The following is a 21281-nucleotide window of genomic DNA, read 5'->3' on the forward strand; positions in this document are numbered from 1 at the left end:
CGTGGGATGCTTGAAGATGGATGGCAGCACCGTGCATACACGCCATTTTGTGGTCTCTTGAAGCTGAATTGTGGCCCACATGGTACATCCGAGCACTTGAAATTGTACAGTGGCAGGTGCCCACATGGTACATCTGAGTACTTGAAGTTGTACAGTGTGTACTTGAAGCTGGATGGGAGCACTTGAGTACATGGGCACCATGGCATGTGGCATATTTCGAGTGAATGAGTGATTGAAGATAGATGATAACTGAAGATAGAAAATGGCTCAAAGATGGATGGTGGTAGCAGGTCCTATCTTTTTTCTCTTTTTTTCTTTTCTATAGTGAGAAAAATGCCTTTCTTAAGAATAGAGGTGAGAATATAAATTTGTTTATTTTCCAATAAAGAGAGTGAGAGTGGTGTTTTCCACAAATTCTCATAAAGAAAGGCTTGACAAACAACAGAAAGTGATTATACAACAACGTTTCCTACACTTCCTTTCCATGAATCCAAAAAATTATTTTTTCAATCAACCACTTCCTTTTTCTTATTATTATTATTATTTTGGCTGAAAATGCACTATAGGCACTTGCCATACAGGCAACCTGTAGGTGATCAGTTCTCAGAGGGCCTACCTCATTACATGAGCCCTGTGTCATCAGTCTCACGGCTTTTCACTCTTCCAACTGACTCATTCACCATTGAGTTGCATCTGGGCTAAATCGGCTCAGCCTGACTCACCTGACCAATTACTTGTGGTAACAAATCAGATCAGATGCTACCGAGTCCGAGTTTACTCAGATGAGCTAAACTGACTCGTCTGATTCTTAAAACCATGTTTGGTCCTGAAGGGGGCAGGGCACTACACAGAAAGAGCAACTTGGAGCAGAGTGAAGAGCTACCAGAAGGTGGAAAAGGCTATAATCAGCATAGGCTGGAGTGCCACCACAAAGTGGGCTGCCACAGAACTTCAATTCCTGAGTGAAAGTTGCAACAAGGCGAAAAGGACTACCTGTGGCCGCTGTAGATTGGGCTGCCCCAGACATCAGCACTAGAGTTTAGTGGTATGTTACAATCCCTAATCGACTGCAGATCCGCAGTGGTATGTTATAATCTCCAATAGTTTAAGGGCCTAGCTCGGCATGTTCCATCAGTCCTGGAGCTGTGTAGGTTCCTAACAATATACCACTCCGAAGCATATGATTAATCCACCAAAGGGATCCACCAGTGAGCTAAGGTCAACTCAACACCAAATGCACCATTTCTCAGTGGAGACCAATCTACTGGGGTTAGCATCCTACCTACAAAGATCAGATGCTAAGGGGTCTGGATGCATGGCTCAGTGGTAGACAGACTCTGTTTCAATACTGATATCATGGAATTGTGCGTCCATGTGGTGTGGGTGTGGGTGTGTGAGTGTGGAGTATGGGTTGTCAAAAAAAATTTCTACGGAAATTATGTAGTCTTTAATCATCACAGATGTTGTCACTGTCAGGGGAACAGGTGCAGGAAATGATACATGAAGCATCTAACTTTATGGCTGTTCTAAAACCCTAGTGGGGTGGTGAAGAATAGAGAAACAGGAAACTGGAATCCCAATCTAAAGGGGGAGGTGGATTTTTCAGTAAGGTTTAGTGACAATCAGCCAATCAGGTCAGCCAATAGGGATGGTAGGGCTGATAATACAACTGAAAAGGAAAAAAACAAAATCACTTTCTTCAATCGACCAACTGTTTCATTTTTGGAAATTGAAGGTGAATTTAGAAATTGACTTCTAACATGGATAATAAAAATGTGCCAATGCAGAACCTGTTAATAGATAACGGAGGTCACCTATGGAAATCCAGTAGGAAATCAAAACCATGATCTTAAAAATTGCAATTGAGTGCCTAAGAAATAAAGAGCTTCTTCCATGTAAGCCAAAGGAGATCCTTAACATTTTGAATTACTTAAAACTGTTTCAGATTCTCTTCAACGAGCTCAATACAACGGTACAATACCAACTGAACGGGATTCAAGGCACAAAGCGTATCAACTGCAAATTCGCTGCAATCCTTTTCATTCTCTGCTTCAATTCCAGATACCAGTGCCCGAAGAGGCAGAAACCATTCTGTGTAAGCCTTCTGCAAGTTGGTTTCTGAGAGCACACCACTGTAATTTGTTTTTCCTGCAATTGATAGTTATCCCATGTAAAGCAAGTAGGAAGGAAAATGGCATTTAATGTGCCATGTCTCACCTAGGTAGAGTTTGGATGCACAAGTGAATTGAATTGCAAAAATTTGGTTTAATCAATAGCCCTCAAATTGCATTCACATTTCTTTCAAGTCCAACAAGAGTGCAATTTAATTACCATTGGAGCCCATATCCTCAGTATGAATGCTAAGTTTGGTAATTTCCGCTTCATTAGCATTATAGTTGTTAGTATTCACTTTAACTGATAGGGAATAAAAAGAACTAAAGATGCTTACTAGTCTTCATATTAAGTAGCCTCAAATGCAGTCATGTTTCTTTAAATCCAACATGACAGTCATGCAATTGCAATTTGTAGCATATATGCTAAGGAAATTACAATTTGGTTAGTTCTGCTTTTTCACAATGAATTGTGCTTTCCATCTGTCAGTGCATCCAAATGCAACCCTAGTTGCTCCAATTATTTAGTACGGCACCGACAAATGAATTTTAACTAATAAAGAATTCAGTTGTGTTGAGAAATGTGGTTAGAAGGGCTTTTACATAATATGGGTTCTTACAAGGGCTTATTTGTATTTTTTTCTATAAGTTATTTTACATAAGTGAAAATTGGGCAGAAATGCACCCAAGTCTCTCCTCCTCACTCTTTTTTTTCTTCTTTTCCTTGCTCTCTACTTCTTCTTCTTCTCTCTCTCTTCCGAGGGTTTATTCTCCTGTTCTACTTGGTATCAGATAGCATATTCCTGCATTAGAGGTTTTCTGGGTGGGACCCACTACCGACGCCATCATGCCGTATGGGTGACGTCATCAACACTATATTGTCGGATGCTCTCATGAAGAAGAAAAATATGGGATTTAGAAAAGAATTATTTTAGAAATTTTACAGTGATTTTTTTTTTTTTTTAAAACTATTTTTGGGTAAGTATTTGTGGTGTTTTGCTTGAAATAAAGAAGCTTCGGAAAAAGGAACCAATTCTGTTTTTTGTGTGCGCCTTTTTCTTGAGGATTTTTTGTGGAAAATTTCCACATCGATTTAGTACGGTTGACTAGTTCCCACTTCTAAAAACAAAAATCATCTCATTCTGTTGAGATTTGAGAGATTTATGATGAAATCTATGAAGAAATAGTGCAGTACAACCCTTCTTTTGATCGGATTTTATATCTGATTTTTTATTGATCCTACTTGAAAGCCTAGATGGTACTTTTACCATACTTTGGAGAATACCAAGGGCCTGTTTGATTTTTCATGTCAACTGTAATTGCCTTGTAAATGGCTATTAATTATTTACTTAGATAATTACTGCATCTTTCCCAATGCAAGCAGTGACGGTCTACTTTTTTAACACTAAAATTGGGAAATTTGCAAAATAAATGTGGGGCCCACCGTGATGTATGTGGCTTATCCACACCGTCCATTCATTATGCCAGCTGAATTTAGGGCATGAGCCCAAAAATGAGGCAGATCCAAAGCTCAAGTGGACCACACCACAGGAAACAGTGGGAATCAAACGCCTACTGTTAAAAACTTCTTGTTGCCCCTAGAAATTTTGGATCAAGCTGAGATTTGTGTTTTCCCATTATCCATGTCTGTCTGACCTTATGAACCTGTTAGATGACCAATAAACCCCAATGTGGGCCTAGTGAAGGAAACAACTTTCAATGGTGGATGAATTAAGGCCATTGTTTCCTTTCATGAGGGTGCCTCATTTTTCGGCTCGTGCCCCAAAATGTTCTGATAAAACAGATGGACGGCGCGGATATATCATATACATCACGGTGGAGCTCACAAATTTAAGTCAATATTTTTTAACCGATTTTCGAGGTGGAATTACTCACCCATTTTCAAACCAGGTGAAAAAGTAGTAATTACTTATTTACCAGGGATTTACATGTAACATGGAAAATCAAACAGGCTCTAGGAGTTGTTTTCTGTGGGAAGATCGACTACCAGGAGTTCAGAGGCTACTTCTAATTTTCTGGGGCCTCAAATTCCATATCAACCAATGGTAACAATCCTAGCATACAGATCACAACTGTGAAGTTAGATGGCAGTAATTTCTTACAGTACTCTCAATCCGCCAAGATGTATATCGGTGGGCAAGGAAAGGGTATGTGAATGGCCAAGTGAAAGAACCAACTACGGATGATTCTCGTATGTTAAGTGGGAGCAAGAGAACCCCTTTTTTTTTTTTTTGGGTTAGCTTGTTAGTACACACCCATATCAGTACACACACTCCATGTTAGCCACCCCCGCTAGGGATCGATAACAAGACCTCAAGTGTTGAAACGAGGTATCTCCACTCAGTCTGCCAGTTGAGCTATGGATCTGGGTGTGGGAGCAAGAGAACTTGGTGATAACTTGACTATTAACTCTTTGAAACCTCATATCAGTAGAAGATTCTTGTTCCTACGGATAGCGAAAGAAGTCCTGGATAAAGTTACTAGAACTTATTCCCAGCAACAGAATATTGTTCATTTTCTATCAGCTATGCCAGAAAATTGCTACTATTCGTCAGGGGGAGAGGAGTTTCACTACTTGTTATTCCACTTTGAAGGGTCTATGGGAAGATGGATCTTCAGCGGATATTACAATGGGATACTAATGTTGGTAGGAAGAGACATTAAAAACAGATCAAACAGATTATAATATGCGATTTCTAAGCTAGTTTGACCTTTAGTAGTTGACCCGTGGTAAGATTTTGGGGAGAGATGAGCTTCCATCATTAGGCCAAGTTTATTTCTCAATTCAGAGTGAGGAAAAGTTGGAAGAAAGTCATGCAGCCAGTTTCTTCCAACAATGATCATTCAGTTCTTGTAGTCTCTTTTGGTCCCTCTAGGGGTGGAAAAGGACCTAATTAGAAGATTAGAGCACTTGATAAGAAGGATAAGTTGAGATGTGACCATTGTGGAAAAACCCACCACACGGGAGACTTATTGAGATCTTCATGGTAGACCAGTGAAGTTCAACTGCTCTAGATAACCTCCTTCCTCCAATGGCCTTGTTGCTACCGCTGCTCCTTCTGTGGGTACCACATCTTTTGCCACATTGCCCCTCTTTGGTAAGTCCTTGTCAGCCTCAAATAGTTTATCTACTACGGATTTGGATTGCTTTTGTTAACTAATTTCCCAATTGGAAGGTCCACCTGCTTCTACTTCATTTGCCCACTCGGGTACAAATACGTCTGCCAACTTGTCTGTCATTCCTCATCTAGCCTAGCCTAATCATTGATTCAGGTGCGTCTAATTATATGACAGGTTGGTCATCCATTTTTTCTTCATATAGTTTTTCTAGAACAGATAAAGTGAGGATTGTTGATGGATCATTATCTTGTCTCTGGGAAGGGTGATATCAATCAAAATGCTCACTTGTTACGATCCTCCATTCTTCTTGTTCCAAATTTATCCAAAATTTTATTATCTGTTAATAGCCTCACCAAAATTTCAAACTGTTGTGTAACTTTCTTTCCTATCCACTGTGTTGTCCAGGACTTGGTAACGAGAAAAATCATTGAGAGTAGTCGTGAATTGGATGGTCTCTACCTTTTGGATATTGTTATTTCTCCTTCAGCCATATAATCAAGTATGAGTCTTAGTAGAGATAATAATAATGTTACCTAGGTTCATTGTTGTCATATGCGATCGCATAATCGCATACCATGGCTAAGATTGCTTATGCCATGGTCGCATATGCCATGCAGTAAGTATACAATGATTATGTGATGGCATAATCGCATAATCATGGCATACGTTACTATGCCATGGCATAATGGCCAACGGTCAAGTTTATTATAGATTGTAATAAATTGTAAGTTATAACTTGTACTGTATGCAACAACTCATCAAGATTCAAGTTACCAATACAATTTCTATATTTGTAGTTTTTAATAATTAATTATTTCTTAGTGTAACTTGTTGATTATTTAAATTTGTTTTGTTATATATAATATAATATACCTCAACATATAGATGGCCTAATAGTCAACTACAATGAAATGGGTAAATAAACCCAATCCAATCAATTGTAGCAATTATATATAGTTTTTCTTAATTTTACCATTTTTTCAATTTTTTTTTAAAATTTTCCAAAAAAAAAAATCATCAACTTGAGCGATCGCTTATGCGATTATGCAATGACACTTAAGCAATATGACAGCATTGCCTAAGTTAAACTGTGGCACAATCATTTAGGACATTTGTCTTTTCATTCTTCAAAGTTGTTATTTCTAGACTTGTTTAAGTCGGTTGCGAGTCATAGTCTTCAGTGTGAAGTTCGTGAGTTGTTCGAACAATGTAAATCAACTTTCTCCCCAAGTTTAAATAAAAGTTTGTTTCCATTTTATATAGTTCATTTTGATATGTAGGGACCATTATTCTAAGTATCAATGATATAATCGATAACGCCAGTTCCGCAATACCGATAACATTGATAGTTTCAAAATTTCTAGGAATCAGTGATATATCGCCAATATATCGCAAAGTATTGCCAATGCATCACAATACTTTCAATTGTATAAATTCCAGACGTCGCTTGTATTAAAAAATTTCATAAGATGGTAAGTTTGATAAGAACATAAAAATATTTGGGTCAAATAATGCCCAAGAATACTTTAAAGGTGAATTACAAGGCTACTTACAAGAGTATGGGATGGTACATCAAAGCTCTTATCCATACAATTAGCAAAATGGAGTGGAAAAACAAAAAACAAAAAAAAATCATCATCTACTTAAAGTTACTCAAAGATTCTTAACAAGGATGCATGTTCAAAAGCTTTTTTTTTTTTTTTTTCTCCCTTAAAGGCTGACGCAGTGCTTATGACCAGCTATCTTATTAATCGTATGCCATCCAACGTATTGAAGTAAAAGTCCCTACATTAGGTCATTTGTCCATATCGGCCTTCTTTCATTGTTCCACCTTTTGTTTTTGGGTGTGTGTTTTATTCATGTCTTGAATCCGAATTGGACCAAGTTAGATCCAAAAGCCTCTCGAGGTGTATTTCTGGGGGATCCTTTAAAAAAAAAAAAAAAAACACACGCACACACACTCACGCTAGTGGAATTTCACACCTATGGGTACTCGAACCCTTGACCGGGAGTTGAAACTCCTGAGAGTCTACCACCTGAGCAAGAGTAAGGACCCTTCACATAAAAGGGATACAAGTGTTTTGATCCTATGTCTGAGGAACATTTTGTCACTATGGATGTCACTTTTTTGGGGGATCCTTCACATAAAAGGGATACAAGTGTTTTGATCCTATGTCTGAGGAACGTTTTGTCGCTATGGATGTCACTTTTTTGCTTTTCTTTTGCCATAACCCTACCTCTCTTCATGGGGAGCTTAGTGAGTTGGAAGATAAGCATCCTTCGCCAATTTATCCCCTTCCAATTCCCGTTCCTTGCAATCCATCGGTTGTTGACCCAATTAATCTAAAGCATCCTATTAATATTGCTACTAATGCAACCCAACACTCACAAGCAAAGGAACTACAAGTATACACAAGACGTTAGGAAGGAGTGATCACCGAGGCACGTCCACTCACTAAATTTGATTCTTTGGAACTAGGTAATCCCTCTCATTTGTTGTTCCTTCCTTCTCTAAGGATAGTGCTCCCATTGCCTTACGAAAAGGGAAGCTTCAATCATTCAGTGTACTTTGCATGCTAACTTAAAGTTTGTTTCCAGCCTTATCTCCTTTCTATTATTCTTTCTTGCCTTTGGTTTCTTCCGTCTCTTTGCCTTCTAGATTTCAAGAGGCAGTCTCCAATCCAAAGTGGCATGAGGCTATGATGGAAGAGATGAGGGCATTAATAAAGAATGACACACGGGAATTGGTAGATTTATCCAAAGTGGGTTGCAAATGGGTCTTCCTAGAAACACACTAGTCAGGTGGGCATAAAGCTAAACTTGTCGCTAAGGGCTACACTTAGACATATGGGATTGAATATTAGAAAACAACTGCACTTGTAGCCAAGATGAACTCTATAGGTTCTATTGTCACTTTTAGTCAACTTGTCTTGGCCACTATATCAACTAGATGTGAAGAATATGTTTCTTTATGGAGACTTTAAGTGCATATGGCTCATCCACCTAGTTTCAGGTTCCCCAACAATGAAACAAAGGTTTGTAGGTTGAAGAAGTCTACTTATGGACTCAAACAATCTCCTCGGGATTGGTTTGAGAGGTTTAGTCAAGTAATAAAGATGATTGGTTGTCTACAGAGTTCGCGGACCATACTCTCTTTGTGAGGTGACCGGGGACAATTGACTATGACATTGATTGTTTCTGTGGATGATATTGTGGTGACAGGAAATGATTCCCAGGAGATTAAAAACTTGAAGAAATTTTTATCTCTAAAAAAAAACTTGAAGGAATTTTTGTCAAAAGAATTAAAGAATTTGAGATCAAGGATTTAGAAAATCTAAAATATTTCTAGGTATAGAGGTTGCTTCATCAAAGAAATGTATCTTTATTTCTTAGAGAAAGTACACCTTAAACTTACTAAAGGAGATTGGTAAGCTAGATTTTCAACCATCTTACACTTCTATTGATCCTAATCATAAGCTGAGCCAAGGTGAGGGGGGGTTGTTACCGAATAAAGAAATGTATTTGAGGTTAGTTAGTCGGCTACTCTCTCTCACCCAACTTGACATAGCATAAGTAGTAAGCAGCGTATAAAATATCGATGATATTTACCAATATATCCCACGATATATCTTGTATCCCACCTGTGCAATATGAAATGCACAAGTAGTGGAATATATCCTACATGTTCGATCCAGTGAGCATTTTTTATTTTCAATCCGTTTTTTGTATATCATGTTAAATCAATGTCAAATTGTTACAAATCCATGATTTTTCATGTTTTGCATGAAAAATCATGGATTGGGAGATTCGATTTCAAGATTTGGACAAGATGGGCCGAGTAGCGAAAAATTGAAAAAAAATCAAAATTTCCTAATTTCTCACAAATTAGTTGCAATCTTTGTGTCCAAACATAAAATTAAACATGTATGTAACCTAATCTAGTGATTCTTCTTTTGCTTTTGAATGTATTGCTTGTTTTTTCACCTGTCTTCTTACATTTATAAATTATATGAATAGACTTCGAATATACTTGCATCAATTCAGTTAGACAACACATAGATTAGGATCCTATACAAAGAAAACCTATTACGTGCACTTGGTTTTTATAATGTTTTGATTTATAAGTTTGTATTGATATCTTTTTTAACAATCACTTAAGTTTCATTGAAAAATTCGACCAATTTCCAAATGGTTCCCCATGTTTCCAACAACAGCGATACATTACGTGATACAACCGATATATCCCATGTGATAACCGATACGTATCCGTATCCCAAGGGTGCAATACGTAACGCGACACCAATATTTCGAACATTGGTAGTAAGTGTGATGAGTCAGTTTATGCAAGCTCCACGGATTCCTTACTTGGAGACGGTTGAAAGAATCTTGAGATATTTGAAGGCATCTTCTAGAAATGGCCTTTTTATTTATAGATCACTGTCATCTATGCAGAGAGGCCTATACTAATGCAGATTGAACTGGTGGTGCAAATGACAGAAAGTCGACTACAAGACATTATACTTTTATGGGATCAAATTTGGTCTTGGAGAAGCAAGAAACAAATTGTGGTGGCTAAGTCTGGCGCTGAAGCATAGTACAGGGCTATGGCACATAGTGAAGCAAAGTTATTGTGGTTGAAAATTCTGTTACGTAATTTGGGAATCAAGGCAAATGCTCCTATAAAGTTGTTTTGTGATAACAAGGCGACCATTATCATTGCACAAAATCCAGTTTAGCATGACTGTACCAAGCATATTGAAGTAGATAGGCACTTCATTCATGAGCAAGTTATCTCTTAAGATCTTTGCTTACCATTTGTAAGTTTGTAACAACAGAGAATCAGTAGGCTAACATTGTCACTATGGGAGTTATTAAGACAAGGTTAGAATATGTTCTTAGCAAGCTAAGGGGGAGTGTTCAGATATGTGGTAGAAGGGCTTTTATGTAATATGGATTCTTATGAGGGCTTATTGTATTTATATAAGCGAAATGGTGGCAGAAACACACCCAACTTCTTAGGGTTTATTCACCTTTTCAACTAGTTGATATGCACAAGGATACATTGTATTGGTAGAGACACCAAACATTGTTCTGAGATACGAGGATAATGCAATGGAATAGGTTTCCAAATAATCAATCATGGTCAGAAATTGCTTTGTAACATACCAATTCCACAAAAGATCTATCCTATACTGCCATAAAGTAATCTCAAAATGACCAGAACTCAGCAGCTCATCCCACTAAACAAAGCCCAAATGTGACTTCTATTGTCAACCGCCTCCAAGTAAGAAACAACAAAATGCACTACTCTTTGAGTTATACTATCATTACAAAACCTCCAACTAGCAAGCTACAATTCCTCATGTCATAACTGATCAATGCCAAAACTTATTTACATATCCTACATTCGTCATGCCAGACATATGAACTATGATATAGACTATCCATGCTTCTTCATCATCATTGTCATCTAAACCTTATCCTAACTAGGGATCGGCTACTTGAATCCTATCCACCATTCCACTCTATCAATGGCCATAACTTCAATTAGACCATAGATCATCACGTCTTTTCTTCCTACCTCCACCCCCGCTTTTGGGCCTTCCCCTCGCACTTTTAGAACCTCAACTTATACCAACTGAGTCTTAACCAACACGACTCTTGGTCTCCATTGCACATGACCCAACCATCTAAGTCCAGTTTCCCTCATCTTGTTACTCGTAAGTGCTACTCCTAAGTGTTGGAGTCGTGTGCCTTGAAACGCCAAGGTGATGATCTTATCCATTGAATTTATGATCTTGTACATTAATCATGATGGCCATGGGACCTGTAAAGACATGTTATTAATGTCATAACTAACAAGTGGGTATATCCTAATCATACATATACATGGGTAAAAGGAGAGGGTGTAAGGATCTCAGCACCCTATTAGTCCATGATCACGTAGCTGGTTTTAGAACGAACTTGTGGCCATCCTGTGTGAGGGAACCAATGACGAGTTGAGATGGAAGGTCTTCACCATCAGGCTTGACAACAAGTCAGTGCCTTTGCCCTAACCCACATGGGAGTATTAGCATTAATGGATATGGGATCTTGTTATCAGACTCGTTGGATACTTGCATTGGAGGATCATTTCAAGTCTCTGGATTGAGAGACCCATAATGCCTAATCTAGATAGACTTGTGTATGTACTAGCTTGAACTAATGCTTAGAACTGAGGACATAGGTGGAGTTCAATATCTTGATTAATGTGCTTTAGCCTGACTCATAGGGCCAATTGCAGCAACCCATTCGTGGAAGTTGTTGAGTACATGCATTAGGATACGATTGAGGTCCATATGATCCAACAAGGGATCTACTAGTTACCTAAGAACATTCTTATGGCTAAGATCTGGTAGATTGAGCCATCCATCAAACGGTTTTTTGTTGGGCCTAACACTTAAAAATGTTTTAGGTGGTTTTATGAATGTTTTCTACCGTTGATTTTTTGTTTTAACCATTAAAAGGTTTTGATCAAACTTGATGGTAATTCCGACAATCGAGATCTTGTGGTCCATCACTTGATTTGCATGGGTACTAGATGATAAGTGGAGGAATTGGGTCACAGACTTTAGATGTAGTAGGCCATACTAAAGTTTGTTGGGTGTTGGAGCACAATACTGGTGTCTATCCTTGAAAGCCTAATTCCTCATAAATATATCATATGCTGGAGGGATTGGAGAGAGCCTTGGATGTTCCAGCCCCTTGGTCATCACCACTAAAGAGAAAAGAGAAGAGAAAAATAGAGAGAACTTTTTCTGCTCCTTTATGTCCACACGTTCACACGTGTGGGGGTCCTCCGTGGATGGCTCTTGTGCGTTGCCCTAGTAAGTGATGTGTTGGCTCTCCTCCTCTCTTCATCTGGGATATATCTGAGAGAGGCCTTTTACTTTGAAGGTGCAGCATCCACAATCTATGCGATTCTCAATGATGGCGATTAACAGGTAACCATAGTCATAAAAAAATATTTTTCTGGTAGAAACTTCATGATACTAGATGAGGATCCATAGAATTATATTTATGTTTTTTTTTCTTTTTGGAGAGATAATGGAAATTTTATTAAATACCTGCTTGCAAACAAGACAGGAAAAGAATGCAAAGACAAAATCCCAAAAGATCTACAGCCCTAACGCTGCGTTAATACAATCATGCTCAACATTCAAGAGAGTGGCCCACTTGGAAACAAATACTTTGATTGAGTCCACCGAGGCTTCAATCAATCGTGAAGTGTCCCGAAAGCCTCCCGAGAGGAACAGGCATTGAATTATATTTATGTTAAATCTAGATTTTCCCAAATTTTTAAATTCGGTTGCGTTTTGGAAAAGCTTAACACTAAGTTCCCTTGAACGCATTCATTTCTAATTATGTGTCAGTTACACTCATCCTATGAACATGTTGTTCCTTAACTGCCCAACATTCCGTCTCATAAAGCATGGCTGGTCTTATAGCTATCCTATAAAATTTCCTTCTTAGTTTGAGTGGTACGATGATCATATAAAACTATAGAGGCACATCTCTTCCTCCACCCAACTTGAGTTCTATGGCCTACATTCTTCTTAATCTCTCCATTCTCATTAATTATCAACTCATGACATTAAAAGTAGTCATTTTGGGAAACTTCTTGGTCAGCAATCTTAACAAATTCCTCGTTTCCACTCTTATTGTTAGTAAATTGCACTCCATATACTCCGTTATAATCCAACTAATTTTAAATCATTTAGATTCTAAAGCACCACTTCTTAAATCTAGCTGTGTTTACACCCCTCCCCCATCTTGTCAATCAAAACTATGTCATCTGCAAACAACATACACTGTGGGATCTCATCCTGCAAATGTTTCGTGAACTCCTCATGATTCAGAACCTGATTCCTTGTACTGTCAGCTACGAGACTTTGTAACTTCTATGAAATTAGACTGACCAACTCGAATACAGATAATGGATTCCTCTTCCCTTGATACTACTAGTCCTGCTAATGTTTGAACTAAAATTGTGAACTGGATTGGCAGCAATCCCAACTTGTGAATGGTGTTGCGGTAATGTTTGTACTCTGTACTCTGTACCCACATTCAAGTAACAAAGAGTGGTTACTCGAATTTGATTACAAGTACCAGAACCCAAATCCACTTCCATCAAGTATCATACAATGGTCAAAAAGCATGGTTTAGGTCATGGCCATACACAACACCAAACCCACTTCTATGTAGTATCCTATGGCTATCAATGATGTCATGATGAAAGGAATTTCTTGTCAATGTGTTCATGGCCCATTCTAGTGGCCATGTTTGGATACAAGGAATTCAAGGTGTGTAGCGGAAATTGTAATGATCGTAGAGTGATTATTTCCATTTTTACTGGAGAAAGCAGGATTCCAAATTAGGGGTCCTGTTCAGATACAAGTGGAAACCTCAATTTCATTAGACAACAATCACCTCATATCTTATGTCAGGGAATGCCACTATGGAAAGAAGTGATGGTTATTTGGCAGAATCAACAGTTTTACATCCATCCAAACAGACAACCATGATGACAATCACTGTCAGTATATCCGGCCTGGCCCTGTGTTTATATGGCAACATCTACTAGATCAGTACACATATAGTGAAGCTGTGAGATAACATTTACATTTAAGTTTTGATTTTCACATCAGGAGTCTCATGTCCTGGGCAATGACTAGGCTCAGATGAAATTCCTTTTCAATCAAATAATAAAATGGTTTCTTGTCTTCTCACACTAATTTATTCTAACATGAGGATGCCATTGCCTATTCCATGTAGATCTGAATCCTTGAAACACATTGTGTGTGTTTTTAATGACTTCCCATGGATATTCCTTGTGTGATATGAAATGAAAATTGTCAAGATAATCATTTGAAACAAATATTTTACTAAATAGTCAAAATGTTTAGTTCTCATGTAGTTTCTCCCACATTAATGCATAGTTTGAGGGAAACAGTTTGATTTTACCATGTGAGCCATTGACCCTTTTTTTGTTAAATTTTGGTAAGGAAAGAAAAAAGAAAGATGCAAGGTAAAACAAACGCAAAATTATGAAATTGCATGGGTGAATAGAAGCCCCCTGCAGATGGTGACAGTCTCAAAGAAAAGATATTAAATTTTTTTAAAAAAATACTCAATTTGAAACCCGACAGAGTCAAGTTGGCTTGAAAACTCGGGTGAGAGTCTCGAAAAAATTCATATGAAAAACTCAAAAATAAATTATGCTAAAAATATCTAAAAATATAAAAATGATTCTTGCTTAAAAAATGTGGAAACTCCAGAAAATTTATTTTAAAATGGAGAAATTTATAAAATTCTGGAAAAGAAGGGATCATTGACAATGGGCCCACTTGTGTACAAACTGAAAACTCAAACTGCATTATAACTCAAGGTCCCACTTCAAAATATGTTCTCAATTCCCACTCACAGTCTCCGACATGTTTTTTTTTGTTTTTTTCCTGGGGTCAGCATGCCCTGTTCTATTGCACATTTACCACTAAAAGTAAAACATAATGATAGGGTACAAATAACAGGGTCTCAAGATGGTGATCTGTTGAGCAGGCAACAATCACAGGTACAATTCAAGCAACCAAAAATCAAATACGCCATTAGATGCATGATCCGTGCTGTACGCCTGTACCTCATATTTTCACAATAGAAAATACCATCTATTATTATTATTATTATTATCTTGAAAGGTTTTCATCTGCTAACGTTTATTGAAAGGATTGAAAGGATGAATTAGTTCTTGCCCAAGCTACATAGATGAGAGTGTGTGCATGTTGAGAGAATGAGAAGAGAAGAAAGGAAGAACAAGGGGGAAACTAAAAAGAGAGACTATTTATTGACACTAGATTCTAGCACTAGAACCCTAAAACTAACTCTGTTGAGTCGTCCAAGTCGACCTGACAGAGTCCCGATGAAAAACACGATGGCACGCACCTCTCCAATTGCATCCAGTCAACACGGATGAGTTGGGTCAAGTTTTTTCGAGATCTTAAACGATGCTAGAAACAACTTGTTTAACAATGAGTTAGGAGAGTCATTTGCTTCCTTATGAGCATGGTGAAAACAAATATCTAAAGTAGTGAACGTTTCATGTACTTCATCCATTACATCTGCGTCTTCAAGTGAAATCCTTGTTACAACAATCCCAATCCTTGTTACAACAATCCCAACTAATAAAACTTGGAGGAATCTCCTTATGGCCTGACCCTATAAGGGGGTCAAAGAAGGTCGAAGAACAAAGCAGGATCTGATGCACATCAGGTACCATTTAATAATGGGTACTGCTCCAATAACTCATAAGATAGGAGAATTATGTCAATCTATTTGGTCTGACCAATAGATAAGCTACCTACTAGACGGGCCAATGATAACAAAATTGCTGTATGCAGATGTTCCAGCCATTTGACACTTTTCTCTGCAGTGCTGATCTATACATATTTTTCCTATACAAAATTAGGTGATGGATTTGACCGAACAATGTGATCTTTGGACTGGCTCATCCAAGAGGTGGCCCACTGATTGGATGGTCTGGATAAATTTTCAAGTGCATCAATTCAATGGTTTGTAGGGGTGGCACCGTTTAGTAAGATGGTACCAATGCGTAGTGACTCCTAAACCACAGAAGAATACTTGAATTCCTTCCAATAAATACATGCTTCTACTCCGCTGGTCTCTAAAAATGACTATTCCAATAAATACATGATTCTGCTCTGCTGGTCTCTAAAAAAAACTATTCTAGTACAGCTGATTTCCATATTACCTCCTTCATTCCTAATTAATCCAGCCACACTGACAGACTAGGATTATCAAGAGAGCTATCATCAAGTTCAACTTCAGAATACTTCACATGGAAGTTTCCATCATTCTTTAGCTTTCAGGTGGCAACCTTCTTTTTTTTTTTTTTTTTTTTTTTAAATTTTAAAAATTTAAATTTTATTTTATTTTTTGAAACGAGAATGTGATATATTCAATCTGGACAAAAATTACAGAGCTTAGGAACTTCCTCAGAAAAAAGGACCACAAGAAGACCTATCGTAAAGGCCAAACAAAGGAAGAAAACAAAATTTCAAAAAAAGGAAACCGGGGAGGGGACACAATCTAAATCTTCCTCTCCCTAATTGATCCGAGACCCACCTTGTCGAGGAAAAGGATGCCCCGCACATGCCGAGGAAGATCAGCAAAACAGGAGAAAAATAACCGTGATTGGGACACACTGCCCACCTGAGCAAGACCGTCCGCCGTGCCGTTGCCCTCCCTATAGATGTGCTTGAAATTCACCGTTGCGAGACCTCGGAGCCTTTTTTTTTTTTTGGGGGGGGGGGGGCAAGGTGGCGGATGCCACGATTTCAGGTGGCAACCTCCACCGTCAACTATCTCTTGTAATCTCTTATGAGATCCAGTAACTCATGTTGAGAATATCAAATGAAAAATAGCATGCAAGAAATGATCAAGGTCTATTAGGATAAAACCATCTTGATGAGTGCATGCCAGCTTGATGACATGTAGATAACCATGTTACACCTACTTTGCTCCTTATTTCGCACTCATGTTGAATAAATCAATTTCGAAACTAAGCTCAATAAACATACGCATTACGTACATCTGATAAGCATTCTAATACTACTTTTTATCAGGACAATGTGCTAATCAAAATGTGATTTCTGAATCCTATACTGTTCCATTGGCAAGTTTGAGACTTGGAATTATCTAAAAGTAGGATGGACGCTAAATCACATAACTATCTCCACAAAGGAAGAACATTCTTTAGAAGCAAATTAACCTGCTTAGAAAATGTCTACTTTAACAATGTGATAATATGCACCATTTACCTGTTGACTCCTTTATCAATAGAAATCTGTAAAGGTTGAGAGCCGATACAACCTGCAGGTATACACAATTGAACAAATACATGGAATTACAACTACTCATCCAGTAATTTGAGAAGCCAAGTACTTCATTGACATCAAGTGGAAAAACTTGACGGCTCTGAATAATCTAAATTTGAAAGGCAAAAATAGGATGCACTGGAATCATAAATATATAAGCAACCATCCATTTCCTTGCCACATATGAAGTGAAATGTTTTTTTTTTTTTTGTGACAGCAAGTTCTAGCCATAGCATTGATGCCAGACATGCTGGCACGTCTAAACAATATTATTGCAACATATCAGTTCATGTAAGTACCAAATATAACAATAAATGAGTTTGGACATAAGCATGTAGTAATGAAATTCTTGTGGAAAAGAAAGCAAAGGAGAATATTGGAATGGAATGTGTTAATGAATGTGATATGGGCCTACATAGGCCCACTTAGATGAGTTGTTTTGGTGATGAAACTTTCATAATATAAGGGGGAACCTAAACTTCAGCCCATTCAGCTTCATCGTTTTTTATCCTTCTTCTCCAAATCTTTTTATTTCTTCTTTTCCTTTATCCCATGGTGTCTCTTATGTTGCTTGTGCTAAAAATTTCTTAAGAAACCTTGGATCTCCTTTTTGTTTCTTTTGTATGCCAAGTATTTTGTAATAGTTCCTGTGCAGGGGGAATGAAGACATTGGCTTCTTAAATGATATCAGCTCAAGTGTGATCGCTGTAAACTTGTGGGTTGTTTGCCCGTGTTGGATGCCGTGTTCATGGCTATATTTCTTCGTGGTCGGTTGGAAGTAGTGGACGTGTGGGTCGATTATTCTGTTTGAGGTGACGTGTGCATCATGTGCAATATTCAAGTGCGGTGCTCATTGATTGTGCTAGGTGGGCCTGCATTTGTGCCTGTGAGGTACTCTTACTTGTTATGGAGATAAAAAGTGACCTGAAATCTAGATCTATAAACCCATCTGACTTTTTTAAGGGTCTAGATAACCTCTATTAAATTAAATGGTAAAAATTATTTACAGTGGTCTAAGTCAACCCAACTTTTTTGCACGACCAAGGAAAATTTGAGATATTTGATCACAGGGAAACCTTGTAATATCCTAGAAAAAAAAAATGAGAATTTTTTTTTCCAGAACCTATTATATTTGATAACCTACTAATTTTATTACTTGCCTAATTGATCTACTTGCCATAGATAACTCTAAGATTCAAGATAAATGATTTCCATATTAGAAAACACAATTAATATTCTCATGAGTATATAACTTGAGACCTGCATCAACCATCTGATGCACGTGGGCCACATGATCATGAACCTTGGGAAAAGACCACAAGTCATTATTCTTTCTTTCCACACATAAGAAGTATCATATCCTTGGTAAAACATTAGTGAAAATCACCATTTGAAAGTAAACTCATTAAATTGCTTCTAGATTTGACTATGGGCCATTCATACCTACAGCCCACATATTTTGATATAAATAGAATCATGTGATTGGTAGTATTTTTGGTGTAGCGGGACTAGTACTTGTGTAGAAAATATCATCAGATCCCATAGTTATGTATTTAATTTGTTGAGTGCTAGAATAAAACATTGCTTCGGATAGTTGGTTAGAGGCGTGTAGACGGTTAGGCCTTTTGAGTCCTAACTATGTAATTCTTTTCTTTTATTTTTCCAAACCACCTTGAAACCAAGTGAATAACTTTATTTAATTCCACTTCTCTTTCAAAAATATCAAGTAGCTCAAGTGCAAGGAGGCTTGGTTGAGGAAAAGAGGTCTAGGGATCAAGGGCCCTCACTATCTAAAGGACTATATATATATATATATATATATATATCAAAACCTACTTTTCCTCTAAATATAGAAAAAAAAATCAGATTCTCTCCCTAAATTCAAAAATTCCAACTCATTACAACAATGAGGGGGGGAGAGAGATGGTGTTGGAGGGGCTTATTATAGAGAATGCTAGTGTATTATATTTATAGTGTGTTCTTTTAGTGTAAGTGCATGTGCACACTTCCCTATTCCCCTGCAGTGTACTATATGCTTTTTCATAATAAAATATTATGTGTTAGGGCATGCAAGCCTAACACATATCATCTCTCCCAAACTCTCCTCCTCCTTCTCTCTCAATATTCTCATCTCTTCTTCACATTATCCTCATCAAATCTTTTTCTACTTGGTATCAGAGAAAGTTCAAGGCATTCCGCATCCAACAGGTTGAGAGGCGACACGTCACCTTGCTGACGTCAGCAGCCGTACGGCTGACGTCAGCGTTGTACGGACGCATGGGCTCTGTTTGAGCTAAAAGTTTAGGGGTTTGATAGATCTTGATTTTAGAAGATTTGTCATGATTTTTTCAGAATTTATTGGACCTCATTTCATGGTATTTTGGGCGAAATAGAGAAATTCGAAAATCGGTTCCAGATTCCGTTTTTCTTCGATCTACCTCAAATCGGTAAGCTTTTCTTCGGTTTCTTTGCTCAAGATGGACCGAAATCTTCCTCCCAAGCTATCCATGGTGGATTTTTTACTTAAGATCAATGTTTGAGAGGTTTTTAACCTCAAATGGGCGTGTGGCTGGGCTGTTTTTCACTCGGTCAGGCCCTATTTGACTGCGTTTCATGGTATTTTGGATGATTGATATTTGTTTGAGGTTTATCTCTTGTTATGTTGAAGGATTGAGTGAGATAGAGTTGTTTGAATCAATCTTTCTTGGCATAGGGGTTCTCTTGGCATAGGTTTATTTCTCTTGGACTCTATTATAGCTAACAAAGGGCCCTCATCTCTTGGCATAGGGTCTCTTGAACCCAACCCCTTGCAGATTACCTCCATTAAGTTGAATGGTGACAACTATCTTCAATGGGCACAATCTGTAAAAGTATTTTTAGGAGCCCGTGACAAGTTGTCGTATATTTTGGATGATTCCCCAAGCTCTACAGATGTTACCTACAAGTCTTGGACAAAGGAGAATTATCAAGTTATTGCATGGTTGTTGAATAGCATGGATTCCTCGATTAGCCACTCAGTGATGTTTTTATCCTCGGCTAAAGGCATTTGGGATACGCTTCATGATATGTTCTCGGAATCTCAAAATTTTTCACGGGTATTCCAGCTTATTCAAGAAATTGGTCGGTTTCAACAAAACTCCAGATCCTTAAAAGACTACTATTCGATGCTTCGGGGTATGTGGGATGAGTTAGATATGTATCAGCCTCTTCCTTCCAAATGTAAAGAGGATCATGGACATGCTCATAAGCAACGGGATGATACTCGTATCATGCAGTTCCTCGCTGGGTTGAGTTCTGATTATCTTCACGTTCGCGATCAGGTTGTTATGCAGGATCCTCTTCCCCCATTGACGACAGTCTATGCCATGTGTTAGCGTGTTATGATCTCTACTCTTCCTTCTCATTCATTTGTGCCACCCGAGCGTTCGGCACATCTTGTTGGCGATCAGTACTCCCTTGGTCTTAGGGTACCATCCTTGAGCTCAGGGCGCATTTCTGGTTTTGGTGGTCGTGGTAGAGGCCGCGATCTAGATCGCGGTCGCGGCGGTCGTAGTCTTTGTGGTCGTGGACGAGGACGTGATGGTTCCCGCATTTGTTCACATTGCGGTGGAACTAATCACACTATTGATTATTGCTGGCAGCTACATGGTCGTCCTACGTATGCCACTGCTTCTGTTGCTTCTGAGACACAGTCTTCCACCCCGACAGCTGAGCAGTCTACTTCAGGGGAGTCTCTTATTATTTCTCGGGCAGCATATGATGCCCTTATGCGGCTTCACATTCGGGATATTCCTGAGCCTTCTCACGCAGCTTCGGCCCAGTCAGGTACCGCCCTTCTTGCGTCATCCTCTCCTACCTCCTGGGTCATTTGACTCTGGAGCTTCCTCCCATATGACTGGTAAGTTGCAATTCTTTTCTTCTTATTCTTCTTCTTCTTCTCCCACTCAGTATGTCACAGTCGCAGATGGAACCCAATCTCCCATCTCTGGGATTGGTTCCATCCCTCTCTCTTCTTCCTTGTCTGTCCTCCGTATTGCATGTGCCTCGTTTTCCATTAAACTTATTGTCTGTTAGCTCTCTTACTAAATCACTCAATTGT

The 21281-nt window shown here is 38.3% G+C and overlaps 1 protein-coding gene across 3 annotated transcripts in view; it reads right to left on the reverse strand.

Annotated features, from left to right (window-relative positions):
- Nucleotides 1–1830: 1830 nt before the first annotated feature.
- Nucleotides 1831–21281, reverse strand: part of LOC131254702 (aberrant root formation protein 4) — a 59577-nt gene continuing 40126 nt past the window's right edge. For 2 of the 3 annotated variants that reach the window (XM_058255395.1, XM_058255394.1), the window contains 2 exons: nucleotides 17126–17177; nucleotides 1831–2148 (listed from right to left, as the gene is read on the reverse strand). In XM_058255395.1, coding sequence (XP_058111378.1) covers nucleotides 1931–2148; nucleotides 17126–17177 — 270 coding nt within the window. In that variant the 3' untranslated portion in view covers nucleotides 1831–1930. The remainder of the gene's footprint in view (nucleotides 2149–17125; nucleotides 17178–21281) is intronic. The other variant, XM_058255396.1, reaches the window with a different exon arrangement.

The sequence above is a fragment of the Magnolia sinica genome, chromosome 9 (genome assembly GCF_029962835.1).
Source record: "Magnolia sinica isolate HGM2019 chromosome 9, MsV1, whole genome shotgun sequence".
NCBI classification, from domain to species: domain Eukaryota; kingdom Viridiplantae; phylum Streptophyta; class Magnoliopsida; order Magnoliales; family Magnoliaceae; genus Magnolia; species Magnolia sinica.